The sequence below is a fragment of the Ambystoma mexicanum genome, chromosome 7p (assembly GCF_040938575.1).
Source record: "Ambystoma mexicanum isolate Mex_15411 chromosome 7p, UKY_AmexF1_1, whole genome shotgun sequence".
NCBI classification, from domain to species: Eukaryota; Metazoa; Chordata; class Amphibia; order Caudata; family Ambystomatidae; genus Ambystoma; species Ambystoma mexicanum.
In genome coordinates this window covers 894,532,192-894,552,238 of record NC_090939.1, presented here as the reverse complement: position 1 = coordinate 894,552,238, position 20,047 = coordinate 894,532,192, and the positions used below count along the sequence as shown (strand labels likewise).

At 48.1% G+C, this 20,047-nt stretch overlaps 1 protein-coding gene across 1 annotated transcript in view; it reads left to right on the top strand.

Moving 5' to 3' along the window:
• The window catches only part of CUL4A (cullin 4A), a 2,221,838-nt gene that overhangs the window by 1,174,415 nt on the left and 1,027,376 nt on the right, over positions 1–20,047 (top strand). Inside the window, exon 9 of the mRNA XM_069637151.1 lies at positions 6,734–6,801. Coding sequence (XP_069493252.1) covers positions 6,734–6,801 — 68 coding nt within the window. The remainder of the gene's footprint in view (positions 1–6,733; positions 6,802–20,047) is intronic.

Here is a 20,047-nt window from a genome sequence, read left to right as displayed (position 1 = left end):
CCAGGATCAAGTGGATCTACTTTTCCAACGAAGTGGCAATCCCCAGATAGACCTATTCGCGACAGTGACAAACACCAATTGCCGGAGGTTCGCCAGCAGGTTTCCCCAGCCGGGGAGTATGGACGATGCCTTCTCATTCCCCTGGGACGGCCTGTTCCTGTATGCGTTCCCCCCCCCCCCGTTGCCGTTGCGACTCATCAGTCAACTCAGACGGTCCCGGTGCAGGATGATCCTCGTCGCACCGGCGTGGCCGAGGCAGATTTGGTTCCCGGACCTTCTGGGCAGGTCAGCGCCCCCCCCATCCCCCCAGTCAAACTGCTGACGGACGCAGATCTTCTCGCCTGAGAGGGAGGAGCCATCCTCCACCACGACCCGGGGTCGCTGAACCTGCAGGCCTGGCTCCTGCAGCACTAGAGATCGGAGGATACGATATCCCGGCGGACTGCAAGGAGGTGCTTGCAAAGGCCAGGGCGTCCTCGACTCTCAAGTGCTATGGACACAAATGGAAGAGGTTCTCTGTCTGGTGCCGTGCACAGAAGATTAACCCTCTGCGAATTACGGCCCCTCGGGTGCTGCCGTACTTACTATCGTTGGCCAAGGCGGGGCTGGCACATGCCTCCATCAAAATCCATCTGGCGGCTATCTCCCGCTACACCAGAACTACGGGGCGGTCATCCCTATGGTCCCATCGCCTGGTGAAGGAGTTCATGAAGGGACTGTTTGGATCGTTCCCGCCAGTGAGGGCTCCAGCCCCGATGTGGGAGCTCAACATGGTGCTGCCCAGGCTCATGGGGCTGCCATTCGAGCCTCTGCATTCGGCACCGCTGAAGTTCCTGTCATGGAAGACAGCGTTTCTTGTGACCATCACCTCTGCATGACGAGTGGGAGAGATCCAAGCCCTTTTCTATAAACCTCCATACCTGACATTCCACGAGACAAGGGTAGTGCTGAGGACGCACCGCTCCTTCATGCCAAAGGTGCCGTCGGACTTCCATCTCAACGAGCCCTTGGTGTTACCTGTTTTCTTCCCGTCGGCGGCCGAGAAGACTTTGCACTCGCTGGATGTAGCTAGAGCGCTGAAGTTGTACGTGGACCGCACGAAGACACTTTGGAAGACATCACAGCTATTTATGAACTTTGGATCTGTGAACCAAGGGAAGGCCCTATCAAAGGCTTCCATTTCCAGATGGCTCTCCGGCTGCATCATGCACTGTCACCGGTTGGCAAACTGACCGTTGCCCGGTCGTCCGAGAGCCTATTCAACCAGAGTGATCGCTGCTACCACGGCGTTCCTGTCTGGTGTGCCCGTGCTGGACATCTGCAGGGCTGCTACGTGGAGGTCGACGCACACCTTCACGAGATTCTACTGCGTCGACCAGGATTCCAGGTAGGAGTCCAGAGTTGGCCAGGCAGTGCTGCGCAACCTGTTCACCTGAAGGTGGGCCTGGTGAGGAGGTAAGAGTTGCTTAATGTTGAGTTGCTTAATGTTGAGCCTTGCACAACCTCCCGTGGTTGTGCATGTGTATACTGCTATGTATTCTTGAATTCATGAGCATGTAAATCCATGCCAGACCCCATGCTGGAGAAGGAACAAGTCACTTACCTGTAACTGTTGTTCTCCAGCATGGTTCTGGCATGGATTCACATGCTCATGAATATTCCCCTTCGTCAGGCTGGGAATCCTCGGTAAAGAAAAAATCAGTTTCATTTTAACTTGTTCCTTCTCCATGAGTTGTAGAGGACAGAGAGTAGAGGCAGGAAGATTTAAAAAGAGGCTATTGCAGTAGTCCAGCCTAGAAAGGTCCAGAGCTCTGGAGACAGTGAGCTTCTGGGGGAAAGTGAGGAAGGGAAGAATTCCTCTGAGGAGGTGCAGCTGGTAGTTTGACTACTTAGAGATTTCCGAGATGTGCAGAGAGAAGGAGAATGAGGAGTCGAAGATTACCCCGAGGTTCTTAGCCTCACAGGTAGGAGCAGGAAAATGGCCCAGGTTGGGCAGCCTGCGAGTGAGAGGAAAGGAGGGAGCTGGTGTTCCGATGAGGAGGATCTCCGTCTTACTGGCATTAAAGCAGAGATCATTGGTCGCACACCACTCTTGAATTGTGGAAAAAGTCAGGAATGAGAGGAGGAGTAGAGGCGGCTAAGGGGAGCCTGAAGGAGAGCTAGCTGTCATCCACATAACACTGAAAGTTGGAGCAGAGGGCAGCTATGCGGTGGGCAAGAGGTGCCAGGTATTGGTTGAACAGCCAGGGAGAAATGTTAGACCCCTGGGGAACACCGCAGGTAGAGTGAGAGCTAGAAGAGAGGAAGAATTGTTTGATGCTGCAGAAACGAGGGATTGGATGTGTGCTCTCTTGCTAGCAAGGACAGAGAGTATGTATTGTCTTTGTACTTCTTGCCCTCCACTTCCTCTCAGCCACCCTACATTTACGTTTAAGGGTGACGAGGTCTGAGTCGTACCAAGAGTTGCACTTGGATGTGGGCTTCTGCTGGATCCTCCTGACCGGGGCAAGTACATCAAGCGTGTCAGAGATAGAGCAGTGAAGGTTAGAAAGGACTGTCGGTGTCTGAGTCAGCCAGAGGTGCAGAAGGAGGAGCGAAAGTGGCGGTGAAAGCCTCAACTGACGCACGCTTCATGGGTCAGATGACGGGGAAGGCCTGAGGGGTAGAGAGAGATGAGAGGAAAGGAGAAAGTGGTCACTCCAGGAGAGAGAGGGGTGGTGAAAGGGTTAGAGAGGGAGGTCTGAGGAGATCAGAACATCCAAGATGTGCCCTGCAGAGTGAGTCGGGTCAGAGGGAGGAATAGAGAGAGAGAGAATCGCAGAGATTGCGAAAGAAAACCAGGACAGGAAGCATCCAGGTGGATGTTGAGGTCTCGGAGGAGGAGAAGTTGAGAGGTAGAGGCAAGGAGGGTGGAGGCAAGGTCCGCCCACTCTAGAGGAAGGCGGTTACCTGGCCAGGCAGCAGGTAGATACTAGCCACAGTGAGAGAGGCCAGGAGAGAGTGAGAGCCTGCAGACCAGGCATTCAAAGGAGGAATCGTCCTGCATAGGAATGATCCAAACAAGGATCCAATCCGGGAAGATCAAGGCTACACCCCCACCAGAACGGTTGGTTTTGGGTGCAGAGTATGTTGTAGCCATCAGGGAGGAGAGTTCCAAAACTTGTGACAGATTTGGTCGTGAATCACGTCTCGGTAAAACCGAGAAGGTCCAGGTCTATTTCTTCAAGGCGATGGCAGATTTAGAGGAGTGTTTGACAGCTGAGCGAGAATTGAGTGTCAATGTGGAGCAGGTTGCCAACCTTGAAAGACTTCCGTGGAGGGGTACATGTCAGGGGTATGCCCTGAGGAAGAATAGGAGCCCGAGGAAGAGTAGAGGAGGAGGAGGGAGGAAGAGGAGGGGGCGGGGCAGCCAAGGAGGATCCCTGAGAGGTGGTGGAAGAGGGAGGTAACAGGGCGGCACGAGAAGCAGTAAAGGGTGCCGCAGTGGTGGCAGAGGATGATGGAGGCAGTGGAGCCAGAGAAGGGAAAGGAGGGACAGTAAGAGAAGAAAGGAAGCTTATAAAGCGTGGGAAGCGTCTATCAAAGCGGAGGTTGGCCTGAGGACCTTGAACCAAGACGGTGCCATTAAGATGCACATTAATGATCTTGGAAGAGTGCAAGGGGGCAGGGAGGGCTTCCCACCGGTTGCCACCATTAATAGGTGAAGAAGAAAAAGGAGAGCACAGAGACCATATGATGGGTTCATAGTCCTGGAGGGGGAACCAGCGAGGATGTCAGTGACGGTCTGTCTGGAGGAAGCGCTGTTGTAGGTATCGGCGATAGGGAGGCCTGCGTTGGAGACCAGAATATCCCTTTTGAACTTCTTCCTACCAGACTTAGTGAAAAGGACAGGATAGCTGATAGAAAAGCAGTTTGAGAAGATAAGCGAGACAGAGAGCACATAGAGGATGCAGAGGGAAAGTGTGGGGGGCAGGGGGCAGTGGAAAGTGGGGGGATCACTATGGTTGGGACACAAAGCAGAGGGGATCAAGCAGACAGACAATGACAACTCAGAAGAGATAATAGACAAGTTCAAGTGAGACCTAGATGGAGGAGAGGACACAGCAGATGGGCAATATATAAAAACCAATTAACTGAGCGAACAAGGAACCTGAAATAGAAATAGAGCGCAACAGGGATGCAGGTGATATCATGTGAGAAAACCATCAATAGTGGAAGGCCAAGGGGACCTAGAGGAAAAACGGAGGGAAACAGCAAGAATGCAGGAAACATGATGAAAACAACAATTGTGTTAACAGAGCAGCAAACGGGGCAGTCGACAAAGACCTAGGTGAAGAAACAGTGCAACAGAATACAGAGTACACAAAAGTACAGGGAAGGGGCTGGGGGAGGCGACGGTAAGGGCCCACAGGGGGAGAAAGGACTAGCAGCCAATCGTGGGGGAGACCGGTCTAGGGTAGCAAGGGAGCGCACAAGATCAAGGATGCACCGGAACGCAAGCAGCCTCGAGGTCGAGGGAGCGCATGCGATCAAGGATAGCGAGGTAACCATGTGATCAAGGGAAGCACGGGCGTGACGCAGCCAGGCTGCGAACGAGCGCACACGAATTACAGGAACGAGAAACCACGTGATCAAGGGATGCGTGGGTGAGCAAGCAGCCTAGGGAGGCAGCGAGCGCACGTGATCAGGGTAACGAGGTGAGTGGGGAGCATACGCGGCCTGGGATGCAAGTGAGGGAGGGAGCGCACCCGGCCAAGGGGAGGTGGAGGTGCGAGTGAGCTGGGGGAGCGAGTGCAGAGGGACCAGACCGTGGGGGAGAGGGGAACGAAAGTCAAAGACGCGAGAATGGCACCGGGTCAGACAACGTGGAGTAAGCAAGTGAAATCTCCTAGAAACTTAACTGACGGCCGTAGACAGGAGGGTGAGGTTGTCTGCACTCACTGTCTACGCCACAACCCCATCGCCCCCAAACACCTGCATCGCTCAACACTGCTGCCTTGTTCTGCGAGGGCTTTTGAATGGTTATTGAGCTATTAAGTGAGACAATGCCCCCACGCTTGACTGCACCTACATGGGAAACAAAAGTATTTGGCAATTCAGTCTGCTTATGTCTGCAAACACAGTATAAACAAGTGCCATCTGCTTATTGTGCTTTCTCACAGGGGGGGGGGGGGGGGTTCTCGTACATTTAGCAGTGGAATGCACCCACGCTTGAACACCTAGATTGAAAAAACTTTGACCAGTGCACTGTGCCCATGACCGACAATACTTGAATTTGTAAACCGAATAAAATATAGTTATCCACTTGTAACCAAGAGCACCTAGTTGAGAAACACAATAATGAGCAGCATAAGTCTATGCTTGAACACTTGGTTTTATACGTACAATTCACTTCTCCCTGGGAACACATAGATAGGAAACATTAATATTGAGCAGTACATTGCGCTTATGTCTGAGAACCCTGTGATACTAAGCACAATATTAAATTTAGCAATGTGCCCACGTTTGAAGACCTAGATAGGAAAACGCAATATTGAGCAGTACGTCCGATCACCTAGATTTAAACCCAGTATGGTACATAGTTGATGCACTTATATTTAAGAAACATCCAGGTAACGGATGCAATATTGTTGTGATAAAGCTATGGCTTAAGACTGGTATAAAATGCAGGCCAGTGATATATCGTAAATAAGAAATAACTGGTGATTCACCTTACCTAATTGTTTGCAGTGCAAGGCTGTTTGGCTGAGCGCCGCCAGGCAAATAAGCAAACAGTAGGCACCCGTAGCCTCTGCCATTAGCTTCCTGCCCGGGAAGGGCTGTCTTCAGAGGCTGGGGTAAGGGCTAGTCTTTTGGATCATGTGGGCCCACTTCTCGGCCAAAGAAGGCTGATGGGGGGGGGGGGGAAAGACACTGGAGTAGTGAGAGAAAGTCTGGAAAGGGGAAATGCAGGGACAGTGTTCAGACTGTGCTCGCTACTAAATTAAATTTAAATGGCCCAAAATTATGTCCATGCACAGTGGAAGACCCTCGTCCGCAGATGCAGTCGCTTACCATGTCTCGGGCAAGAGGGCGTGTCATGATTCGAGTAGTTCAGAGGGTGAAGATGGGGGGCATGGAATATTGCATGTTCTAAAATCAGATGATAAATTTTGAGGGGAAGAAATGTTGGTATTTTTTCGTGAAGATAAAGGATGAGAGAATGAAATAGATCCTTTTCATGGGGAAAGAGCAATAGGAAGAGCGTTTAAGTGTAAGAGGAACACATTAGTACAGTGAGACCTAGACTGCTGAAGAAAATGGCAGCCATCATATACAGCCAGGGTCCAAAATCATTACTAACCACTAGTCTAGAATTGTTTTCCAACAGGCAGTAGTAGTGGGGTTCGTTTGGTTGGAAAATGTTGTTCAGAGTAAGTGCATCTCCAGAACCAGGTTCTTCCCAAAAATGGTTTGTCATAGGTATTGTGGGGACCTAGGTGCTGTGAGGTAGGTGGAAGAGCCTGGCTGTTGATCTTACAACAAGAACTCAAAATATGATTGATAACCTTTGATGTTTTAAATTACCATCCACCATAGAAAAGTGCCTTTGTTTGCCATCACTTAAACTAGTTTGGTTATTTTAATCATACCAACTGCTATTGTTTGTCTTAACTGTGCCATTCAGAATCTTGCATTGTTTTTGCAATACTGAAGTCATTCTCATTGGAACTCTTCTCCTGCCTTCCCACAGGAAGCCGCTAATTGTTTGTGTAGAAAAACAGCTTTTGGGTGAACATTTATCAGCAATTCTACAGAAAGGTAAATGAATATCCTGGCGCTGGTGGATGTTGGATGATGGATATGTATTGGTATGCACTTGGAGTGTATTGGCGATATTTGGAGTACATGATATTAAAAATGTTATCACAGGATTTTGCACTATTTACCCTGAAACTATCCTTAACTGCACACTATTTCTCTTGAAACTATCCTTAACTGCGCAATCTTCATGTTCCATAGGAAATATTTAGTAGCATCCCGTCGCTCACACATATATACAGCAATGTAGTTATCCTTTGACCACAGCTAAGTGTAGATCATGATCAATATTTAGCTTTCCATTACAAATGCTTGGGGCAGAAATGATTTGTAAATTATGCAACAAACATTTCATGTATAGTGCACTTCTGTGATTTTGGCGACCTGCCTCCGCAGTGCCCTGCAAGAAAGAACGAGGGTTAAGGTTTGTTAGTCTGATAGAGGGGGGAAGACCAATGTAAATCCTGTGCTGTTGTTGGCAAGCCATAAGTATCTTAGTTCTGAGTGTTGCTGTGATGTTAGCTTGGTGGTGGAGGAAACACTTGGCTATGTGTTACATCCCGAGGAGAAGAGAGCCCATGTTTCAGTGAGTTGAAGGCTCTGCTATGAGATTGTAATTAGTCCCCAGTATGGTTGGGGGTGTGATGGGACCGAAGAAGTGTACTGCAACATTGCTCTGTTCATGCATTGTGTATATAGACAGCTTGCTGCTGTATGTGAGATTTGATTGTGTGAGTAGTGCAAAGAGGAACAAAGGGGAGGTTATGAGTCGGCTAGTTGGGCAAAGGAGGAATTAAGTGACAGACAACCTTTTTGTTATGGATTGTTGTTTGGGTTTTATTTGGTTGTCTTTGCTGTGCCAATTTCATTTAAAGGGTCCCCCCCCCTCACCTTGGCTGACAAATTTTGTGCAAGTCTGATGCATTTTGATGAGTATTGGTTTGATTCCCTTTGAAGGTCAGGAGGAGACAAACCTAAATTAATTTTGACTCCTGTAATGTGTGAATGTACATGGCATGTTCGAGTAACTAGAGGGGAGGTTCCATCATATTTTGCAGAGAGTGGGTAGATCTTACTGAGAGTGGGCGTTTTCTCACTTATGTTGGAGATTCAACTGACAACACACGTTTTCAGGAATTTTTAAAGGTTAGATCAATTACCTGTTTTATCAGCATTAGGCCCACACCAGAGTATACCTCAATTGAACAAAACCTGTCTATTATGCAAAGTGTCTGCTGTAGAAACATCACAATATCTTAACAGAATATATTAGTTGTAAACGTTTACACAAGACATTTTTAGGGAACTTTGTCCACGACTGGGATAATATTCACACAAAAGAGTTTCAACTCTGATGTCTAGAGATTCACCCGGATTGGAGATATAGATGTTAAAGAGACAAGAGGAAAGCACATAGTCCTGTCTGAGACTGCGGCAAGTATGGATTTTATTAGATAAATTACTGGTAAGATCTAATCTTACTCTAATGGTAGTTTCGGAGTGGAGATCTAGCAGGATATCAGTAGGCCAGATGGGAGAACTCAATTGGATAATTTCTTCCATAGTAAATTGATTTACCACGTTTAAAGTGGAAGGAAAGTCAATAAATCCCATATAAAAGGGGGAAGAGAACATTATTTTTAGTTTTATTTTCCATTTAAAATGGTTCCACTATTTCAGCAGCATTTTTGTTTAAACTGCAGCACACTATAATTGTTAAATCAGTAACTAGAGAGGAGGTTCCGTCGGTTGTTGCAGAGAGTGGGTGGATCTTATTGAGAGTGGGTGTTTTCTCACTTACATTGGCTATTTAACTGACAACCGCACACGTTTTCAGGAATTTTGAATGGTTAGTTGGTTTTCCTCTGTTTGCAGATGTGTGTACATTGAATTTCTGAATTTGGTTAAGAAGGAAGACCTTTGCACTTTCGATTTTAAGGTTGACACTGTTATCAAGGCCTTTTTGCTTTACTGATTTCTTCCCTTTGGATTCAAGTAGATTAATTTCCATGTCACAGGTCTTACACCCGCTGCCCTGGAAGCCGAGATGAGCTTTGCATAGAGTTTTGAAATACATTTTCGGATTGTTCAGGAGCTGGTGGAGTGTTCAGAGGGCTGGGCTGATGTGTTTTGTGTCTTTTGAGTTTCAGAAGGAGCCTATCCAATGCATTTTGGACTCTGCAGTCTGTTCAGTAGGTAATCCGGGAGCCCTCGCTTAAGGCTGTTGGCATAGGAGTTAAGAGTACTAGTGCGATAACTCCTATAGCTCTGTGTATTTTTTATTTTTTTTGTAATGCGTGCAGTCGTCTAAAGGTGCTAGAAAACAGGGCAGTAGGAGCAGTGCTTACTTTGTAAACAATATTTTCTAGCACTCCTGTGACACCGCAGGTATGCAGTCCCCCGACCGCTGCTGCCACCACCCATAGTGTTGACATATATGGGGTTACACTACAGCTCGCACCTCCTCATTGTAGTTGATGGATGCAATGACCATCACCACTTCATAATTAAAATGAGTCTGAGACTACAAGTGCTAGGGCTGAGCCCTGGCAAACACCCCCACACATTAAGCACTGGGTAGGTATGACGTTGAAGGAATGAGAAGTATTGGACCAGGCAAGAAATTTGCTTGGATTAGATATATGATATGATATTTTATTTATATCGCGCCCGTACACAGGTGTTTCAGAGCACGACCAGGCAAAGGGAGGGAGAGCAGGGGAGAAAAACAAAAAACAAACTATCTTACTAGGCCCAGTGACATTGAGAATCTGCAAGTGCATGGGTAAGGGAAAGGGGAAAAGTGCAAAGGAAAAAGGGGAGGGGGGCAAATAAGTGCAAGGCATCGGATAAATAATACGTTAGTGGATAAATAAGTGAATAAATAAGGTGATAAGAGCAGTGATTATTGCAGCCAGTGAAAGGTGCAGTGCAGGGCAAGTCAGATAGGGTAACATCTGATAAGTGCAAGAGAGGAGTGGGGGACCTGTAAGGGTACAGATAACAGGCCCCGGTGCAGGGGTGTCCGGGAGGCAGTGCTGGAGGGTGTCCGGTAGGGCAGGTAACTGAGTCAAGGGGGCCCTGTTGGCAGGTGAGGCAGTGCTGAGAAGAGAAGGCAGATCAACAGGGGAGGAGAGTGGCAAAGGCAGATGTGAAGAGGAAGGTCTTAAGGAGCTTCCGGAATCGTATATGGTGTTCCTCCAGTTTCAGGGTGGCAGGGAGGCCGTTCCAAAGCGAGGCTTCGGCTGAGGACAGAGATCTGCCCCCTGCACGTTTCATAAAAAAGCAGCTGACCCTGAGGGAGTTTGAAGTAGAGGAGCAAAGGGCTCGAGAAGGGAGGTATTTACGGAGGGATAGTTGAAGGTATTTTGGACCCAGACCCCAGAAAGCCTTGTGGACAATGCAAAGGGTTTTTAATTTAATCGTTGCATCCACTGGGAGCCAATGGAGGGATTTCAGTGCTGGAGAGATACAATCCCAGGGCTTGAGGCCAAGGACAAGTCTCGTAGTTCTGTTCTGGATTAGCTGTAGAGGGTAGAGGGTGGAGGGTGGAGACAGGTAGCTTTAGAAAGAGGTTAACAGTAGTCCAACTTGGAGAGAATCAGAGCTTGGGAGACGGTGAGTTTCTGTGGGAATGAGAGGAAGAGAAAGGTACCTCTGAGCAGGTATAGTAAGAAGTTAGCATTTTTTGAGACTTCAGGGATGTGTGAGGAGAAGGATAGTGTGGAATCAAAGATGACCCTGAGGTTCTTTGCTTCGCAGGTAGGGGCAGGAGGAGGGCCGATAGAGGCAGGCCACAGAGTAAGGGGGAAGGAAGGAGAGGGTATGCCGATGAGGAGGATCTCCGTTTTATTAGCATTTAAACAGAGATCGTTGGTGGCACACCAATTTTGAATGGCGATTACAGTCAGATATGAGGTGGCAGAGGGAAGCCTGAAAATGAGTTGTGTGTTGTCAGCATAGCATTGGAAGTTGGAGCAGAAGATGGAAATGCAGTAGGCAAGGGTTGCCAAGTATTGGTTGAAAAGCCAGGGTGAGAGATTAGACCCCGGGGGAACACCACAGGTAGAGGGGGAGATGGAGGAGAGGAAGGATCCAAGTTGTACCTGGGAAGGTCGATCAGAGAGAAAGGAGGTAAGCCAAGCCAGAGCCTGATCAGTGATGCCAAGGTTGTCACGGAGACGATTGAGCAGGATGGTGTGGTTGACCGTATCGAAGGCGGAGGAGCGATCAAGTAGGATAAGGACAGAGGGGATGTTAGAGTCAAGGTTGGATAAGAGATCTTCACAGATGTTCAGGAGAGCAGTTTCCGTACTTCTGGAAACTCTGAAGCCAGATTGGTGGTCATGGAGTGAGCCGACAGTCAGAATGAAGGTTGAGATGAGAGATTGCAAGCTTTTCCAGGAGCTTACCCAAAAAGGGGGTGATGGAAATGGGGAGATAGTTAGCTTGTCAGGAGGGATCAGCTGAGGGTTTCTTGAGTAGAGGATGCACAATCACAATAGAGTGTTTCAGGGGGGAGGGGAAGGAACCGGAGGCAAAGGAGAGGTTGCAGAAGTCTGCTAGGGCAGGTGCAACGGTGTCAATGTGGTCCTTAATGGTTTTAGAGGAACAGGGATGAACCTGTTTTGATAAGGCTTTCATAGATCGGACTTGTCTGGCAACCTCATCGGGGGCGAAAAGAGGAAAGGCGGAGAAAGAGGGAGGAGGGGAATCTGAGGGAGGATCAGCAGGCAGAGGGGGGGAAGGGAAGGGGAGGGGAGGGGAGAAGAGAAGGAGAGGGTGGACAGGATGTCCTTAGTTTTACAGATAAGGTGTGAGGCAAGGTAATTGCAAAGGTCCTGAGAGGAGAGGTGGATATTGCGGCAGGGTTGGCCAGCTCCTTGCAGATTTTAAAGAGTTTGGCCGACTTGTTAGATGCTGCAGAAACATGGGCTTGAATAGGAGCTCGCTTCTTGGTTTGTACAGAGGCGATATTGCCTTTGGAGCAGGCGACAGGCCAGTTTGTCAGGGGATGAGCAAGAGGCCCTCCATTTCTTCTCAGCCGCCCTACACTTACGTTTAAGTGAAGATAGGTCAGAATCAAACCAAGTGTTGCACTTAGCTCTGGGCTTAAGGCAGATCCTCATGATGGGGGCAAGAGCATCAAGGGTAGCAGTAATAGAGTAGAAGAGCAGGGAAAGGGCTGAGTCAGCCTGAAGTGGATGAGGGGGTGAGAAGGAGGCAGCAAAAGCCTCGACTGACACTCGCTTCATGGGTCGGATGTCCGAGAAGGTGGGTGTCAGTCTTGGGGCAGGCTTGGCTGGAGGGGAGGAGATGGGAAGAAAAGAGGATAGAAGGGAGTGATTGCTCCAGGAGAGAGGAGTGATGAGGGGGGTAGAAAGGGGGAGGCCAGAGGAGATCAAGACATCAAGTGTATGGCCAGCAGAGTGAGTAGGGCCAGAGGGAAGGATAGAGAGGGAGAGTGAATCGCAGAGGTCACGGAAGAGTGTTGATGGAGAAAAGGGAGAATCAAGATGGATGTTGAGATCCCCATGGGGAGGACGAGTTGAGAGGTAGAGGCCAAGAGGGCTGAGGAGAGGTCAGCCCACTCGGAGAGAAAAGCGGTGACTTGGCCAGGGGGCCGGTAGAGAGTAGCAATAGTAAGGGAGTGGCTGGGAGAGGGAGAGAGCCTACAGACGAGGCATTCGAAAGAGGAATAGGTCTGAGTGGGGATGATGGAGGTAGCAATTCACTCAAGGAACATCAGAGCAACATCCCCTCTGGGCCGGGTGGATCTGGGTGCTGAGAGGATCTTGTGTAACAGTCAGGGAGGAGAGTGTCAAAACTTGTGATGGAGCTTGCGGTGAACCAGGTCTCGGTAAGACAGAGGACATCAAGGGCAAGTTCTTCCAGAAGGTGGCAGATGTCAGAGGACTGTTTGACAGCAGAGCGAGGGTTGAGAGTGGCAAGATGAAGAAGGTTGCCAGCCTTGAAGACCTTCCGGGGAGGGGTACAAGGCTGAGGTACGTCCTGCGTAGGTGTAGAGGGAGTAAGAGAGGGGACAGGGGAGGAAGTGCAAGAAGACAAGGTAGGCGGGGGGGGACATCAGGAGAAGGGAGGAAATTGATGAGGTGGGGGAGCAGCCTGTCGGAGACGTAGGTTGGCCTGAGGGCTTTGCACCATGACAGTGCCATTTAGGTAGACGTTTATGAAGACTCTGGAGGAGTCAAAGGAATCCATACGGACTTCCGAGCGGGTGCCACCATTAATGGGAGTGGAAGATGGAGGACAGAGCGTAGAGACCATATGAGGGGTCCAAAGATCAGGTGAAGGAACGACAAAGAGGATGTCAGTGAGAGTTTCTGGCAGAAGCGCTGGAGTAGGTGTCAGCGATGGGGAGTCCAGTGTTGGAAGTAAAGATGTCCTTTTTAATTTTCTTGCCAGATTTAGTGAGAAGGGAGCGATAGTCGATAGTAAAGCAGTTAGAGTAGATGGGAGAAACCGATAGCGCCATGGTAGCTAGAGAGAGGGGGTGTTGAGAGACAGAGAGCGGTACAGTCACTGGGCTGATAAGTGGAAGGGAAAAGTGCAATGAAAAACACACCCAAATTTGACTTTCTAAAACACACCCAAACTTGACTTTCTGAAACACACACTTCTTTGAGCTATTGGTGGAAAGTGGGCCCAAAGGTTGGTGAGATGAGGTAAGAGTAGAGTTGAGTGTAGGGGGGGAAGGTTAGGTGATAAATCTAGGAGGCAGCGGTTAGGGCAGGAAGAGGGGAGGGTGAAGGATAGAAGTAGGAGAGACAGAAAGTCATTGAGTGGTTAATTGGAGAGGCTTTAGTAGTCCAATTACAAGGCTGCGTGACCTGAAGGGCCTGAGTAGAGAGGCGAAAAGGCGATTGTGGCTTGGTGGCATCACGAAAGCGACCCGGAAAGCGGACAGTGAGCAGACAGGGGCCTTAGAAGAGGGCCTTTGAAAACAGACCGGCTCCCCGCCGCCTTGTCCAACCAATGGGAAGTTATAAAATGGAGGAGACAATCACAAGGACTCATTTCGCCAACAGAGGATGCAGTAGGCAGTCAGGCAGCCATCTTGGAATGGTTGCAGGGTGCTGCTAAAATGGAAGTCCAGGCACTCAGCACCCGATGAGGGGCACACAGCAGCAATGTCTGGGGCAAAAAACACATGCAATGCAAAATGCTTCTCAAGCAAAGACAAAGGGCTGCTATAAAACGTGTGCTGCAACATGCATTCACTTCTACACACTCTAACAACTTTGCCCAATACAGTGTACTTCAAGTGAGGCAAAGGTTTTCAGGCACTTCACTGTTCAGCAACACAAGTAAATCCAAATGCAAAGGGGGGGCCCCAATGGCAGTAAGAAGGTGCCACTGGGCTTGAGCAGCTGCGCCGACGAGCGTGATCCGGGTGAGGGTAATCCCCAAGAGGGGATGCACACTGCATGCACGTGAAGATCTGAGGGGCACACAGCTGAAAGGAAATCGGGAAGGCGTGCCGCCTTAGAGTACTTTCTGGAAGGCAAAATGTTCTTGATAGATCAAAGGGAAAGAGTTTGAGAGTTGAGAAACAATGACAGCGGTAGCAGACTCTCCCTTATTTTATGGAAGGTGGGTAACTGAAGGGAAGCATTGGCAAAGGATCTAACAGAATGTGAGGGAATATAATTGATTTTTATCAAGCAAGAAAGACCACCAATACTGAAGAGGATTCTCTGCAGCACAGGCAGCAAAGGAAAGCTTTGCAGGATTAGAGATGGATGAACTAACTTGTGCTTTTTCTCAAAAAGGCAAGCCACAGCCTTCTTCAAAAGTGGCAGGTGCTTTATTAAATAAGCACATCTGACTACGTGTAGGGAATTGGACTAGTGAGTCCATTGTGGGAGAAATAAAGGGGGTGACCATGGCAGTGTGATGAGAAAAGTGTGAACTTTTCTGATAGGAGCACAACTTAGTGACTTCATTGACCTTTGATTGGGGGGTGGGAGGGGAAGAAGAGAGGAGCGCGACAGTGAAATTGTGTGAATGGTCAAGTATTGATGCCCAGAATTTTGAGACTGGCCTCCAGGTATGGGTCCCTGCCCTACTACAGTGCCCAACCAGATACATTCCATGTGTTGAATTTGCCACCCACAACAAGAACCTTTATTGTATTGGTTTTATTGGAGTTAAGCATGAGCCACTCATCAAAGAATAGATCTTTTACAGACAAGATTGAAGTTGGCCCCTGACCAGCAATCGTCCACAGCCATGGAGAGCAGGATCTGGGTATTGTCTGCTTCTGATAAATATACATTCTAAATATATGGCTAAAGTAATCAATGGGATGCATATAGATTTTGAAACAAAATCAGCAATATGGATGAAAATGAGGAATCCACAGATTAATGGCGGAAATGCAGAGGCGAAAGGGAATAGAAACCGCTTGGTCAGGAACAGAAATTAAGGATTTAATCCAGGAGAGTGACCCACCAACTCCGGCAGCATGCAGGTCGGCTGAGTCAAATGCTGTTAACAGATCAAGTAATATCAGGTCAGAGACACAGCAGGCATCACTTCTAACTAAAGGTCATTTGGAATCTGAAGCAGAATAGACTCTCTGCCTGGGGGCCGGAACCCCACCTGCAGGTGATATAGGTATTTTGAGTCAACTAAGTCTTGATGATGGTAACTGTCTGCCACCGGCATTCTTTTCATTGCACTTGAGTCTCTTGGCCTACATCTGTGCATGTTCTTCAAACATAAACCCTTATTTTTACAACCTTGAATGGCAGAGACTGGTTCAGCTGTCTCTCGCCAGTAATTAGCGTGTGAATGCCAGGTAAAGCATGATGTGCCACACTGTTCAAAGTTGAAAGAAGTAGCACCTTAAAATAGATTTAACCTGCAGTTTGACTGTGAGGTACCTGAAGAGAGCAAGACTTTTAACTGTTGTCGGCATAGAGCAAATTCCCATCCTTCGGTCCAAGAGATTGGTGTGGGGATTGGTAGAGTGGTGCTGCAAATAAGCTTGGTTTTGGTTTGTCTGTGTCGTCAACCAAGTGTCAATGTAGAATTGTGCTTGTGGTATGCCATAACATCTGTGTTTTATGTAGAGTTGTTTGTAGGCTAGTAGATGGTTTGCATAGTTGAAACCAGTCCAGTGATTCAGAGTTCCAAAAGAGGAGGCAAAAGACCTGAGCCTTGAGGTACGTCAGAAGTGAGGTTGCAAGGACGTGACTAGAAGTGGCCCATGTGTTTCATTCTTTTTGGTGAGAAATCAAGTGATTCAACACAAAGCGATTCTGTTTCCGATGTCCTCCTGCCTTGCCTTTCTAGCAGGATTCTATGGTTGATGCTATCAAAATACATAAGTGTCCAGTAGGATGGACACACTAGACTAGTTGCTGTCTACGTTTTTAGCATGCTCCATTTAGAGAATAGTGTCAATCTAGTTGGTCTGAATCTGTGTTGTCAGTTGTAGAGAAGGTTGTTGCAGTCCATAAGTTCCTCGAGCTGTTAATATTTAAACCTATCACAGATTTTCATTGTGAATTAGGTGTGCGATTGGTCGGTAGTTTACAGCGTGGGGATCAGTAAAAACAGATGTTTAGAAAGTGTAAGGGATAACGCCTTATTACATGGAAACTTTGAGTGCGGTTGGAAGGAGGAGCATTAGACCATGTTGCTGGTACGAAATCTCATTGTCGAGTCACAATTCCATTATTGAGGCTGTGAGGAGCCAGGAATGAGATGCGGACACAGAGGACTCATGGTTTTTAGTTCTACACTTTTATTCAAAGTAAAAAGGGGTTGGAAAATGCCTCACTATCCCTAAGAGGTATTTCCCTACCTCGTCCAAAAACTAAGGGGTCTGTACTTTTGTCAATATGTCCAAAGCAAAAGATGTCTTGTGTCCATAATCCTATTCTGTCCCTCGCACTCTCTGATGTGCAAAGGATATTGCCCGATTTTCAAGTTTTCAAATCCAACATAAGGTATGATTCAAACCAAAATGTTCTAAATGGACAAGGTTTATAGCTCCAGAGAATGGCTGCCTTCCCCAGCTTCCTTTTCACCAATGTGCAAAAGTTCAAACAATGAATAAGTTCCTTGCAACCCAAGAAGGGTAACTCCCTTCTCTCTGTGTGCTCACAGTTCCAGGGAATAGCTGCCTTGCCCAGATTCCTCCGTCTATTCAAGACAACAGAAAACAACAAAGGCAGGTCTCCTCTTTGGGTTTCTCTTTCCAATATTTGCAGCTCACAGGTCACCTGGTATACTCTACTGCCAGCTTTTCTCTTCACCTTGGATACAACTCGCAATCCAAAGGGAATGGGTCTTCCTTGAGATTCCTTTCCACTCTAGTTTCTTTGCATACTTTTTGACTTTGCCTGGTGTACTCCCCTGCCAGGTCTTGGATGGAGTCTTTCAAACATTTAACTTTCCCTGGTAAACTCTCCTGCCAGGGTTTCAACACTTGAACTTGCCCGGTAACTCGTCCGTCTTTCCTGGGCTTACCGGGTGCTTTGAATGCTTTTTTGCACCTTTGTGTCTCTTCTCCGTGCAGCTTGTTGGCTCAGCGTGCATCCTGTCAGCTGCTGCAGCTTCACCACATTCGGTTCCACTCTACGCGGCTCCCACTGCCTCTCCGACACAGGCGGCAAGCCCTATGTCACTCGTTTTCTCTCACCCTGTCGGGGTTCGCGTCAGCTTCACTCCCTACAGCGTGTTGTTCACTCTCTGCACGGCTTGTGGCATTACCCACACTGTCTGTCAGATGCTATGAATTTAAACTTCCTGTCAGAATGGAGCAACTTCCAAACACTAGACGGCTGAGTTTGCTGATCGGTCTGTCATCTTCATTGCTTTGTTCCTCTTTCTCGTCTCAGTTGCGGTCATGGTGTCTTTAGTATAATGTTGAAGTTGGCAATGGATCTCACTGGGAGTAATCTCTACTGCTCCCTGCCGCTTCCTCGTCTCAGTTGTTAACATATCACTCCCTGCCTGATGATGGGGACTGTATGAAGTGGACCGGGAGAGGGTTACAATGACCCATTATGGCTTGCGGAAGAGAAGGAACATCCCTAAAAGGGAAGGGGCATGTGTTTTTATCTAAAGATGTCTTGTCATCACCCTGAGAGTCACCCTCCCGTCCCCCCATGTGGTCCTGCCTCATATAGCCGCCCCCCAGAGTCAGGATCCGGTAGCAGCTGCCGTCCCCATGCCACATGGGAAGAGGCTATACCAGGGAAAGGAATAATGACATGGTCAGATTCCTCACAGGGCCCTTCTGCCAACTGAGTGTTTACATATTTTGCTGGCTTTCTTGGTTTTTAGACCTTTTTGTTTTGCTGTTAGACTTCTACAATGCTCCTGCACAGGTGCCTTCACGCGTCAAGGTCCTCAGATAGTTATTTTCCGCCATCGTAGTCAGTTGCTCTGAGGCTTATCAGTCTTTCTAACATTATTAAATATTAATATATCGCTACCTGCTTAGTGACAATTCCTCGACTCATCAAGCGGGATTCGGCCAAGTTACTATCAGAATTCAAAGCACCACTCGACGACCGTCTTTGACTTCTCAACTCCTCGCTGGCTTTGGCCTACACCAGGTTGTGGCCTGCACAGTAGTGGGAGAATCAACATTTTTCTTTCATGTCTTCAGAGAATGTCTTTACTTCCATCCCCCTTTTATACTTCGTGTCTAGCTGCCCTTATGTTCAATTAAGGAAAATAAGCCTTTTAAATTCTGTCCTTCCTGTAATGGGAAATGTCGGTGGAAAGACACACATGCAGCCACTGTTTTCCCAGAGATCACTCCGAAAAGCGCTGTTCGGCATGTTAAGCTCTTTCGTCCGAAGACGTTGAAAGACACTCACTAAGCGGTGGGGGGCCTACGCCTGGCAAGTGAAGACCTTCTCAGATAGTTCAATGTATACACAACCACACTGCGCAGATTGCAATAATTAACACCCAATTTTAATCAGAGCTAAATTGGGCCTTGTTAATTATTGCAATCCGCGCAATGTGGTTGTGTATATGCACATCAATGGGTTTAGAATTATTTGTATCACTTTACAATTAGGTTGTGACAAGGGCTTTTGGTTCCCAGTCTCTTGCCCCATAATTTTTCAATTGCCTTCTCAGATAGCCCCACTGGTGCAGAAGGATCGGAGGGAGAGCTGGGCAGCTACGGCGCACATAGCGATGCCAAAGACATAATGGGGTCAGCAGACGCCCGCGTGTCGATCTCCAGCTCCGTAGGGCAAACCCAACGCACTGCTGTGGAGACCATACCTCGCAAACACCGGGGTACACATAACCCAGAGCCACACTTCAATGAAAATGTCAAAAGATGGCTGCGTATTAACAAAGAGCACTTCTAGTGTTTTTGGCTTGACGTGCAGAAAGTCTGCTGCGCCGTCATGTTTGGCGCAAGACATCCAATGTAAACAAATGCCAAACGTTTCAGTTGCAGCGCCTAAAACCTTGTTGGTTAGTTTCGCAATTTGCCCACTCCCAGGTGCCAAAACATTCGATTAGCTCAGGCACACCCAAAAGAAACGTCAACAGTCAGTGTCCCTAATGGAATGGATGAAGTTGATGGAACGGGTGAAACACATCGAATGGAGGAAGAAATGGATGGATGAAATGAATGGATGAAGAAATGGATGGATGGATGGATGCAGTGATGGAAGGGATGGAATGGATGGAATTACCCTACCCTCTAGTTCCCGTGTGTGCCCACTGTGCACGGATCTGTGTACCCTGCCTTCTTGTTCCCACACGATTGTTATATATCCTGATGTCCCATTGCATCGCTGTAAGCCCAGCCCCCTGTCACTGTGTCCGTGTGTCGCTTTGCTCCCTACCATCCTATTCCAGTGATGTTGCTATGTATCCAAATATATTACCCAAACCTCTGGTCACCAAGTGCGCCCACCTTGCCATGTCACTGTGTACTCTTTCTTGTCCCCCATGCTGTTGCTATATATCCGTATGCCCCCTCCTTTCACCGTAAGACCAACCCTCTGTCACTTTGTGTTTGTGTGTCAGTGTGTTCACTACCATCCTGTTCACGTGCCTGGTCTCGGGCGCTTTAATGACCATCAGATCATATATCACTACGCCTACTCTCTACTATCCACCATCGCACAAATAGAACACAGCTATACCCCTGATAAATTCGGCCTAGCTGTTCACATACGAACACTACCCCATGAACACCTCATCACCCTAATAAAAAGCAGCTATCCCATGC